Genomic DNA, 12851 nt, shown 5'->3' on the forward strand with positions numbered 1-12851 from the left:
CCCAGCCTGTCCAAAAGACAGGCAGCTCCTCCTGAATCCGATAACTCTTTGAATCAATATTTGAGGCCTGTGGACAGATCTTAGTGTCCTTACAGTATTTCTGGTGATGGATTTCCCCATTTTCAGCTTGTTCTTCTGTTACAGATCATTATTCATCACAGGAGTTGATCCTTATCACTTGACATTTATTTCATCTTGTTTGTATGGTAGTGGTGGTATCACAACTGCAAGCACATATACTTATACTTATTCTCTGATTTCAGTGAGTTGCAATGTTTTCGCTTCTCCCACACAAGGGAAACTTCATTGTGAAACCATGTGGCAGGTCCCCCTCTTCCCCACATGCAGATGTTCACTCTCAGCTGCCTGCTCATCTTGCAGGCACACCCTGACTTCTCTTTGTTTATGTGTGCAACAAACCAGATGATGTAGGACACCTGTTTTGTTTAAGCTAAGCAGGTGTTTTACTTGAGACACAAAACAAAACATTGAAAGGTTGATGCAAACCACATTTTCCCTATCATGTACAGGCATGTTGGGTCATGTCAGAGTCAGTTCTGAATGTGCCTGAATTATTCTACGTCTGTTTGAATCTGTAGTTGCCATCATGCCACACAACATTGTGCATCCCTATGGTCAGGAGGCAGTGAACAAAGTGTGAAAAGTAGGCTAAAATTAACACAATTAACTCAGCACAAACACATCTTGTCCCTCTAGGTTAATTTATGCATGACAACAAGGATGGACAAAGTAGCAATGTGCTCATAATGTCATTGTAAACTCATCACTGAATATGACCGACACCGCGGAAGTCCCACCTATTACAGGAATATCAAATGCTGTGTGTGTAGGAGAGAGAAAGAAAAAGTCGTTAACTATGAAATGACGTTTGACTCATTACAAGTACCACAAACACACTGTACATCACACGCTCTTTAAAGTGAGGCAATGTCTACAAATAGGGAAGCAACCATACTACTTTTAATGATGCAAACAAAGAAATCCTTTCATTCAGCTTAACTCACCTTAATGAGGAAGTCTGCAGGGGAACTACCCACACTGTTGAAACAAGCTGTACACTAATGACTATTTTAATGTGTTGCTCCTAGTTTTTGGTTATTTGCTCAGTTGTGCAATATAGAATTAAATGTAGAGGTCCTGTGCCAAATCTATTTGTAATAATTCCCTTCGTTGTCAACAGTTTGATGAGAAGATTGATTCGACTCTGAAAGTGTTAGCAGACTTTTCATCTAACTCTTGGCAAGCAAGTAAGTGTATTTGCAAAAGACAGTAAAAATGGACATAGCTATGTACTGTGCTATCTCCATTGGTTTGTGGATTCCTGTTTTGAAGCCTTGAGGGGTTTTTTTGGGGTTTTTTTTTTTGGCATTTTAGCATTGCCATCTTCAGCATTTCAACACAAGGGTCAATGGGGATTGACTAAAGTGACCATTCGAGAAACTGCAGTTTTTCACCATTGGCTTCATTTTTTAGCCACTGAGGTTGCTGCTTGGTATTTCCCAAACTGTAAACTATTCCTAAAATAATTAAACATCTTAAAAAAACAAAACGTGTAACATGAACAAAAGGGATGGGCTGTGTGTTCATAAGGGGCCCAAGCTTGTTTGTGCCCCAGCCCTCTCTTGCATGCTACTCTGGCCCTGCAATTATGTGCAATTTAAGCTTAAAAAAAGTTACCTACTGTAGCTTTAATCGGTGTTTCAGAGAGCAGGGAGAGGATACTTCTTAGGTTTTAAACCACTCGGTTGTTTAGAAAAATCAACTTTCACACAATATCTCCTATTTTTAGACATAAAAACCTAACAGCCATAATGGTGTAAACTGTTAATATTTTGTTTAAATGGAACTGTTGGCTTTATATAACTATTTACCATCATGGTAACACTGTGTTTAGCTGTGTAGTGTTAACCCAAAATATTGCCTGCTTGCTCACCTTACAAGACCAGATCAGCTGATCCTTAGAAAGTGACAGTCACTGTCAGTCACTGAGTTGGCAGCTCAGGTACTTTTGTAATCTTGAGAATTGATGGTTTGAGGTTATTTTGTAACATTGCAGGTGCTTGTGCTTGCAGGTGCAGATCTTGCAACAGTGTCAAGTCACCCTTTGTTTTCTGTTCAATATGTGCACCTTTCATGATTAAGCCTTTACTCATATTCTGTTACTGTTTTGAGGTTCCCCCATGATACTTCAAAGACCAAGCGGTTACTGCGTCAGCAGGGAACAAGTACCAAAGTGGTGGGAACACAAAACATTTTTGTAACAGTCAGCATTTCCCTTATACTCTGTCACTTTCCCGTAACAAAAATACACAGGCATAGACATGTCTCACACATCAAGAATCCCCAAACGACCATTTTCCTTAATTTGACCCACACTGGTAAATCTAAAATCCAATCCAAGAAATTCGGGGCAGATTTGACCTTGAATAGTCTCAGTCATGGATGGATTACTGAACAGACCTACTGGTCACTGAAATTAAGATGCAGAAACCAGGAAGACACTTTAGATGACCACAAAGAGATGCAAAAGAAGGACCAAGAGACATAAAAAGATTATACAAAGACACAAATATACCCCTAAGAGACACAAAATGGCCTCAAGGAGACACATAATGACAACAAAGACATGCAGAGGAAATGATAAGATACATAAAACAACAAAAAAGGACACAAATATACCCCACAGAGACACAAGACATCCTTAATGAGACATAAAAACAACCATAAAGGCCAAGTATACTTCAAAGACACACAAAACCTAGACAAAGATATGCAAAGGACCTACAAAGAGACACAAAATAACAAAAAACAAATAAATATACTTCAGAGACAAAAGTAATATGAGACACAAAACAACAACAAAAAAATGCAAAAAAACTACAAAGGGACACAAAATGTCCACAAAGAGATGTAAAGGAACTGCAAAGAGACACAAATAGACAAAAAATGACACAAATATATCTCAAAGAGACACAGTTTGTCCTTTAAGAGACAGAAAACTGCCAAGTGATGCAAAAGAACTATACAGAGACATAGATCAAAAAGACACAATATACCCCTAAAACGCACAAAACCACCACAAAGATATGCAAAGCAAATACAACAAGACACAAAACGAACAAAAAAAAACAAAAATACCTCAAACAGACACAAATTGATCTTTAAGACACAAAATGAACACAGAGATGCGAAGGAACTACAAAGTGACACAAAGCAAACAAAAAAGACACAAAGATACATCAAACACTACAAAATGGCCTCAAAGAGACACAAAACAACCATAAGAACAAACAAAATTACCACAAAGAGACACAGAACCACTGAAAGATGCAAAACAACAACAACCAAAAGAGGCAAAACCAGCACACAGTCTCTGTCTTGTTCCTGTAAATAGGAGCAGTGGTTGGGCCTTTGGCATCTCTTTGCCCCGGGTCCCAATGTCTCATTATCTGCCCATGGCCTAAATGTTAAAATATAAACAAAGTATTTCTGTATACTGTATATGTCAAATTTCACCTAGAACCGTATGTAAAACTTCACATAACAAAACATAGACGTTACTTAAAGAGTGATTAAAAACAGCCTACATTTCCTTAATGAACAGTTGGCTGCTTTTAAGAATCACACATGACTGTGCTATTGAATCAAGTAAGCTGATCCATCATTTTTTACCATCTATTACATGGTGAGTAATATTTTTAAGAAGTTCACACGGGCACTTACGTGTTGTTTTTTTGTTTCCTAGAAACAAGCTCCACTTCCTTTCCGCGCTCACATCTCTCCCTACACCCCCTGATGAATATTATGGGAACAGTGATTGATGCAAACATGCTGTGGGAGGTTTCACTCCACGCGCTTTGTGTGCCAGCAGCATCTCAGAGAGCCGCCGTGCAGCAGAGATCTCTGTCAGCCACTCAGCTCCGGCGCTGGTTTCATTCCTGCCTCTCTCACGCTGTGTGCGCGCCCGCGTAGCCTCTTATGCGTTTGTGTGCGTTTGTGTGTGTGTTTGTGTGTTGCACGAGCGCGCTGCAACCCCCCCACCCACACATACACGCACCGGCAAAATAAAGAGTAGATCACGAGCGGTGTCTTTCCAGTCACTCCCCTCCTTTCATTGTGCCCACTCGCGTTTTAAAAGCGTCGCTGAGCTCCTGCAGGGCGCTCAGAGCTCTGATGGACCAGAGGAGGATGGATGCTGACGCGGGCCGCGTGGTCCATCGGGGCAGGCGCGCGAATAAGCTGGCTGTGGTCGTAGCCTTGCAGAACGTGCTGGTGATTGCGTGCATGGTGGTCACGGTTTATGTCTGCCGCAATGTGCAGGTGAGTAAAGAGCTGATGTGCATACTATTATTGTTTTGTTTTGTTTATTTTATCGTTATAAATATATTAGTTACATAAGTTTATTACAGTAGGTTATTATGTATATTGTATGTGTATTCGTATGTATATAAACTATAATATTATACATTAGTGCAGCTAGGTCAGTGTAGATTTATTTCAAGTAGATAAGTTTACCTTAAAATTTGAGTCATGCAGCGAACATCCAGATAACTTTTTCTGCTTGTGCGAAAATTGAATTAACTTGCTGTTAAATCTTATTAATTCATTTGTAACACTGAGTTTAGCTGCTAAAAAAGTATTTACAATGAAATTAATTCAGCCAGGTGCCCCATTTACAGAGAGCTGGTATGGTTTACTTTATGGAATCTTTACAATAGAAAAATGTACCCTTTCTTATGAGGCATTAGGAAACTACATTTGAGGAGATTTGGAAAAAAGTGGTAAAAGTATTTACCCCAAATGCCCTGCCTTTGTTCAAATAAGTTTATTCAGTCTTTACATTTCTTCTATTGGATTTAAATGTTATTTTATTTCTATTTATTCAAATCAAAAATACCCACTGTTCTTTGTTTGTTTGGGATTTCTTTGTAATTTTACATTGTTAAAACAAAATGGAAACAAAAGGTTCACTCTGTAAATGCATTTAACTATTGAGTAAAACCAAATAAAGAAAAAAAAACTTATCAAACCAAATTTATCAAGATTGCTAAAACCACTGTTTTTCATGTATATAATAATCATAGAATTGGATGATTAATATCAGGCACAAAAGGTTTTATTTCCCCAGACAAACTTTATTTAATTTTGTTTTTTCTACATAGTATGGAAACCCCCCCGGTGCAGCTTTGTTTCATTCATACCATTTGTGGTAATCGTATGTCTGGTTTGTGCATGCAGTCATGCAGACTGCAAAGGATGTCTTATTGTCAGTGCTGAGAAGTTCAAAGTTTAAATTGTACATGGATCGATTGTTTCAGTACAGTGAACTCATATTTAAACAGGATGCCACATTGGACCTCTCACTATGACAAAATGGGACAAACAAAACGCCTTCAGAAAAGCTATTGTGGTTTTCAGTCTTAATCTTGAGCCTAGAGTTGTATTTTAACCCATTCAGAGTTTGTTTGATGGAGCAGAGCTACAGAAATGTCGCAATTTTCAAGGTCAGAGACGACAGGAGTTTCTCCAGATATTCTTTGACCTGAATGAGTGATAATCAGCGTGGACATATCAGTAGGGGCTTACTGTATAAAGATCGTTTTAATGACTAACATTTGTTCTACATTCAGGCTGAGTGTTTATCGCTGCAATGCTACTCTCACTACAGCTATTAATCATCCCACAGCAAGACTTTCCCTAGTTTCTGTCAGCCTGCTTTTTTTCACACATCACTTAACCACCGAATCAAACAAACAAGTGCTCTGTGCTTTTCAGATTCAACCACCGGGAGATCAACCACTGAGAGACCAGGCTCATGTATACATACAGTTTTCTGCATTATCAGGTGAGAAAAATACCTCTATTTTTTATCTTTTTATTTATGTTTTTAACACTCATATTAACCCTTTGAAACTTGAAGTGACATCTCTTCTCTTGTGAGACCTTTTAACAAGTATTTAAACAAAAAAAAAAGTTTAATTTTCATGATTACATATTTAAAGTAATGTTCAAGAATTGTTATAAGTTTAAAGCACTTATTCTAGGCCATTTTCTTGTTGTTTTGTACCTTTTTAAAACATTGCTTTCAGGTAATTGCACTTTTTTGACTAATTTCTAGCTTTTTTTGTGTCACTTTTTCTTTTGTTGCTCCTTGTCATGTTTTTGAAAGAAATCAAGCCAATTCCCCCACGTTTCCAAGGGTAAAGGGGATTCTCTTTGTTTTCTACTCTGTTTTTTTTAGCTTATTTTTAGATAATTGTCTTGTAACTTTTTACAAGTGCAGTTTTTCAGCCATTTCTTGTTAAGTTGCTCATTGCCTTCTTCCAAAGATTTTAAAAGAAATCAAGCTGGTTGGCTCAGGTTTCAAAGGGTTAACGAGAACATTTCTCCACAAACTAAACAATCTGTGTAAAATGTTTTGACCTTTTCCCCTCACTTTCTATCATTCCCGCTCCCTTTTCCTACTCTTCCTTTCACCCTCCAGACATCTCAGAAAGTATGACGCTGAAGTTCCCTCATATTATTGGCAGAAATCAGATGGGTTTGCTTGACAACGAAGAAACAATCTACACCAACTGCACTGGACCCTATATTCTGCACATGGACCTGTGTTGCCTCTGTTACGGGTGTAACCCGAAAGGGGCCACAGGGAGCCTGCAGCTGCACGTAGCAGAGAGGAAATATTCTGTCAGCTCTTTCACCGTGAATAGTTCAAGTGAGGTCTGCACGGGGCTCTACAGTATAATCTACCTCAGGCAAAATGAGAAGGCCAGTCTGCACTTGGACTCCACTGAGGGGTTCAAGATTAAGAACGTGACTGTGGGCCTGAGCTATCTGCTGGGGAGCCAGTGTGAATACTGGTGAAAGCTCTCTGAAGAAAGACACATGAAGATTGGTGCCGACTCGAACGAGCAAAGAAGGGAGCTCAGCTCTTGTGTTCATCTGCTGCTGTGAGAACAGACACACTAAGCAGGACTCACACTGATGGCATGACGTGTGCTGTGTTAAAGCCTCGATCAACGGAGCTGCGCATCTGACAGTTTGACTGTCAGGGAGAAATGTCAACAATTTTGCGCAGTCGTGGCCAGGACAGATCATATGATTTTGTTGGTGGCGATTTGCAATTCACATTTTGTGGATATGAAATAGCTAGAATAACTAAAAACAACAATAACTAACCCATTAGAAAGCTATTTTACTTTCTTTATTGTTTTATTATTGTCTTGATAAATCAATTGAAGGGTCAGTATGTAATTCTGGAGAGAGATAGTTCATTGTTGAGGTCATTCCCAGGTCATCAAATACAGATGTCAATTCAAATGTATTGATAATTACCATTATAGCAAATCTCAATTAGCCTCAGGGGGCTTTACAGCATACCACATCCCTCTTAAGGATGATAAGGAAAAACTATCCAAAACAGGGTAAAAAAAAAAAAAAAAAAAGCCACAGTAAAAGCAACTGAGGAGAGATCCTCAGCCAAAACATCTCAATCAGCCCCTGGTGGCTGGCTGCAGTACAGGTCACAATGCCTGCTCCCCCTCATGTGTGCGGATCAAAGTACGCATCGATTAAATTGCACCCAGAGATGGCGCTGCTTGTGAGTAGTTGGACGGGTGTGTGGGTGGGAACTTGAAACCACAGAGATCGCTACTGCGCAGACTCTGGTTCCAAAAACCATCACCAGTGCAAGATGACAGCGGCTTTATTTGGGATACTTTGGCTTTATTTTTGATTTGGAGTCGTGTCATCTATCTCTATATAAAGTCTACGATATTTGACAACCTGGGAATGAGACACAGCAATCAAATATCTTAACACAGAATTGCATATTGCACCTTTAATATATTTTAAAACGTTTAATATGTGAAAAATATAAACAAAAACACGACCAAAAAAAAAAAAAAAAAGTCAACAGTAGTTGCTTAATCATATGCTTATGCTTGAAGTTTACCATCAAAACTTGATCTTACAGGAATACGCAAAATCACAACGACCTCTGAGCATCCCATTAATGGTGGTGGCACATATTGTGTTGAAATTACATGGTGGCGTCAAAGTTTGGTTTAGGCACCAAAACTACTTAGTTAGGTTTAGTAAAAGATCCTGTTTTCAGTTACCGTAGGTACACTTGTAAATACATATGAAGTAGCTCATCTAATGGAATTATAATAATGATAACTTTGTTTACATAGCACCTTTAAAAAAAAGATTACATCTTGCTTTGACAAACAAGATAAAGCGGAAACCAGACAGGCTTCTTGCAGAGGCAACAGGACTTTAAGAGCCAAATAACAATGTCTAACTAAGGCCAGATAAATTTTAAAAAAGTAGTGTTTAACAAGGCAAAAACATACTAGAGGGAAGACGGACAACAATGAGAAATAGAGACGAACAACCACAAAACAATAATAACAACTAATACAATATAAGCTGAAGCAATAGCACCAGTGATAGAATTAAACATGACCAAGACAATAAAATAATACATTAAAAAATAAATCAAAAGACTAATTAGAATATATGACATCTCACAAAAGCAAATCTATAAAAATGAATTTAAAGAAGTGATTTTAAAAAAATCACTGATTTTTCAAGCCTTAACTCCTCGGGCAGATTGTTTGAAATTTAGGGGCCCTAATGGCAAAAACACGGTCATCTGTAGTTTTAAGTCTCGACTCTGGAACAGCCAGAGGGGCACTTACACGAGGATCTAAGGCTTCAAACGGGCTCATATGGGGTCAGCATTTCTGTTATGAAGCTTGGAGCCAGACCAAGACAAGCTTTATAAGTGATCAGTAAAATCTTAAAATTAATTCTAAAAATAAACAGGGAGCGATTGGAGTGATGTGATAAAACCAGTAATTAAGAATTATGTCAGGTGATGTAATCATATAAAGGATGTACGTTAAGTTAAAAAAAGGCAACATTGACTTAATTTCACACAAACAGCAGTCTTCTGGCTGAAATTATTTACACATCTACCACCCTGACTTCCTCCCTATGTGGACTTTCCTGGTTTTTACCCCTCTTAATCTAAGGGATTTTAACATGAATCACTGCCCACTGTGTGTCATCCTTAAACCAGGGAATTTGTGTGTCCACCACCAATAAGGATCCAACTTGAATTTTTGTTGGTACTGTGGTACCGGCACATAATTTCAACATAATACATGTTGCCACAATGTAATGGGGTGAGTACTGAACCTCATTTACCCTTTTTTTTGCTGCAAAATGTATGACTGTTATTGCACTGACAGCAGGATCTTAAAGTGATTTACACAAGTTTAATGGGTAAAGAAGCAGTTTTTTACTCCCTCAGGTACCTTCTAGATTTGCTTTTTTAATATATATATATATATCTGTAGGTAATAGCTAATATACTGTAGATTGACTTTATTTGTATACTACCAAATGAATGTATTTTGTTATTGGTGCATTTTTTTCCACATGAAGCTTCAATCTGAGTCTCAAAAACTTTCTGCGCGCTGTGCGGCTACCAAACATTTGCTCATACAGTGTTTTTACTGGCTGGGATTACCAGACTGGTTCACCACAACAATGACTGATATGTCTGTTGTGAATGCACTGAGCTGATGCTCTGAGAGTTAAACACATGTCTGACAGGTTTGATGCTGCAACCGCACTGATGCGCAGACAGCTCAGGGTAAAGACCAGAGAGAGGAGGTGGATGAAGGGGAAGTTCACTGTTTTGACTGTATCTGCACACACAGTGCTAAAGCTTTGACATGTTTGTTTTGAATAGTGCCTTAAAAGCAGGAACCAGATGTTGAGTGTTCCCTGTATATACCATATTAGTGAAGCTATGATATTTTCAATGAAAAGGCATGTTGTAATGTTGATGAATAATACTCTTTAAGTATGCTGTAAGGCACATTGTGTCGAACTCTTGCCAAACCATCACATAGGCAGATTTATCTGGTCCAGGCTTTAAATAATGGCCTGTTTACTGTAATTGTTGTTGGTTTGGATCTCTACTATATCTTACAGAAAATATTTTATCAGTTGAATGGCTAAATGATGATGATGATAAAAAATAGTATAATGCTCTTGTATAATTAACCCCTCAATACCTGGATCGACATCAGTTTTCTTGTTCCACATTCAGACACCTTTCACCAACAAAAAACAAACAAAAAACAAACAAACAAAAAACTAGGCAAAATGACCATAAAACTATATTTATAATTCTCTTAATTATATTTAAAATTATGTTACAGAAAAAATAGGTCATTTTCCTTTTTTTTGTTTCTTCCTTTTTTTTTTAATTTACTTTTTATTCATTTTCTTTTAGCAACAAAGAAAATGTTGTTGTTTCTTACTCTTTTAAAACTTTTTTCTTTTCTTTTTTTGTGCTCAAATCTTTGGGCCGTTTCTTGTGTTGCTTGTCGCCCTCTCTTTTCATGTTTTTGAAAGAAATCAAGCCAGCTCAGGTTTCATAAGTTTCATCCAGGGATCATACTTTCCAGCTACATTATGTATGACAGCTGTTTTGATGAAACTTTAATAAAGGAGTTTCCATTTGGCAATAAGCCTCTCTTCTTTGTTTTCACGGTCCGCTGCTTTCTCTCTCTCTTTCTGTCTGCTGTGATAGTCAGCAGTTTCATCATCATTACCTGGCACGTTAAACATTGCTTAACCAAAAGTGAAAGTGAATTGCAGAATCCTCTCATGTCACACAATAGCATGACGCGTCAAGTTTGTACACTGACTCTACCACAGCTGGAGGGCTTGAGAGCTCAAGGTTGCAGTTTCAGACTCACTTCCTTTTTTTTTTAAAAAAAAAAAAAGGACAGTATCGCGTGTCTGTGAAGATCTGAATCTTAAGCCTTGCTTCTTGTTGTTTGGCTTTCGTCATTTCTAAAAATAGAACAACAGAAATGTTTCCATCGAAAGTGTGTTTAGACACAACAGAGTTTCCAGGATGTGGGTGAAAAAAAATCCACTCAATCGACAGTTGACAGCGATTTTGGTATCAGGAACAAGGATGGGTGTATTTTTGGGGAGAGCCTGACTGTGAGATTTGTAATCAAGTCACAAAAGTCATAAATCTTTAACACCCACAGGCTTGTTTACACATACGTGTGTTCAGCATTAGCATAAAGTAAAAGAGGTTTCCCACGGATCCTTAAAAAGTCTTTAAATGCACTGGTTTTATTCATCTAAAAATAAGTCCTTAATCGTTATTAAAATGTCTCAAAGCTATCTTTTAAAAAGACTTTCTTTTGAATATTTAGGGACATGATTGGATAAATATTTGTTTTTCTTCTGATGTTGAATTGCCAAATCCTAAAATTATTCGTAACATTGACTTTAATTTTTTTTTAAAAAAGGCAAATGGCTCTCAGATTTACAGAATGGTCACAATGTATCATTTAAATTTAAATGTACAGATCAAAGATATGCCGTTATATTTAATTCGGAGTGGTGTTTGAATAACTTATTAAAATGTCCGACATCTGACTTGGTAGGAGGAACCCTATAAAACCAGTGTAGATTGCATTTAATGGTTGGAGTTATTAATGTTATCTGTCAGAGCACCTGCAAATGCAGCTCTCATCGGCCAACTTTTATGTTGTTAGTTCATTAAATGATGTCAATCAGACAGTTTTGAAAGTTATTTTAGAGATTATTTGTACAGGACTATGTCACACACTGCATACTTAAGAGGAACAGTAGGTTTTTTTTTCCTGATTGATTGAAGAGGATATAAAAGTGTTGGTTTCGGACACCATCCATATGCCAACCATCCAAAATGCCCTCATGCCAGTAAAGTTATTTTAGAGATTATTTGTACAGGACTGTGTCACACACTGCATACTTAAGAGGAACAGTAGGTTTTGTTTTCCTGATTGATTGAAGAGGAAATAAGAGTGTTGGTTTTGGACACCATCCATATGCCAACCATCCAAAATGCCCTTATGCCAGTAAACACAGAGTGTTAATGTGTCTAAATCTGACCTATGCTGTGCTTGATAAACCTCAGTTGTATGTTGTATTTGTTTAATTTTTCTATTAAGAAAATCATGATGACATGCTGAGGCCGAACATGACAACACCATTAGCAAACAAAATACATAATATTTGCTTCACACTACACCAGAGCCTAATCAACACAACTGAAAATCTAAACAAAAAGCATTTAAAACTAAAGGCCTGTAAAGTGTTTCTCTTATAACGCTGCACATTTCACTTTTGTTTACCAAGGTTAAACCTACACATACTTTCAGCCACAATGACCCAACATCATAAACTCTCACTCAGACAAATAATGAGCTAAAAGGTCAACTTCACTGGAATATATACGTGGGAACAAGCATGCCAGGATATGCAAATATAATGGAAGGAAATGGCAACTGACAGTACAGAAACACAGCAAATTATGTCTATATGGTGCGTGTCCCGAAATTAGTCAACATCATCGGCATATGTCTGCACATTTTTTTGCTTTCTACATCAAGTTGCACTGTACTTCACTCAAACCAACAATAATTAGCCTACAAGATAAAGACTGTTGCTGGCAGATTGTGTATCTGCTATGCTTTTGAAAGGGTTTTATATATAGCAGTGTTTTTTCTCTCGGTCAAATGGTGTTTGTTTTCCTGGGTCAACGTGTTAGAATTACCCACGTACAGGTTTCAGCCTACTGATGTTACTCTTTGAAGCCTACATCCTCAAACTTGTGGGGAGAGACAGTTTTCTTGACTTTAGACATTGATATCTTCATTGTGACCGAACAGATTTTTACCATTCATACTGCAGTTGAAGCATATATCTCCCTTTGTGCTTTTGTAATTTGAACTTCAAAG

General features: G+C 37.6%; 1 protein-coding gene across 2 annotated transcripts; it reads left to right on the forward strand.

Moving 5' to 3' along the window:
* Positions 1–2281: 2281 nt before the first annotated feature.
* On the forward strand, positions 2282–10556 carry LOC148189596 (uncharacterized). 2 transcript variants are annotated; one of them, XM_088077935.1, is made up of 3 exons: positions 2282–4341; positions 5797–5866; positions 6506–10556. In XM_088077935.1, the coding sequence occupies exons 1-3, from the start codon at positions 4195–4197 to the stop codon at positions 6883–6885; spliced, it is 597 nt and encodes a 198-aa protein (XP_087934061.1). In that variant the 5' UTR covers positions 2282–4194; the 3' UTR covers positions 6886–10556. The 2 variants fall into 2 exon arrangements, with proteins under 2 accessions (XP_087934061.1, XP_087934060.1); XM_088077934.1 differs by lacking the exon at positions 2282–4341 and having other exon boundaries at positions 4352–5866.
* Positions 10557–12851: the final 2295 nt, after the last annotated feature.

Source organism: Plectropomus leopardus, chromosome 5 (genome assembly GCF_026936395.1).
Source record: "Plectropomus leopardus strain MGB_pleo_1.0 chromosome 5, ASM2693639v1, whole genome shotgun sequence".
Lineage (NCBI taxonomy): Eukaryota > Metazoa > Chordata > Actinopteri > Perciformes > Serranidae > Plectropomus > Plectropomus leopardus.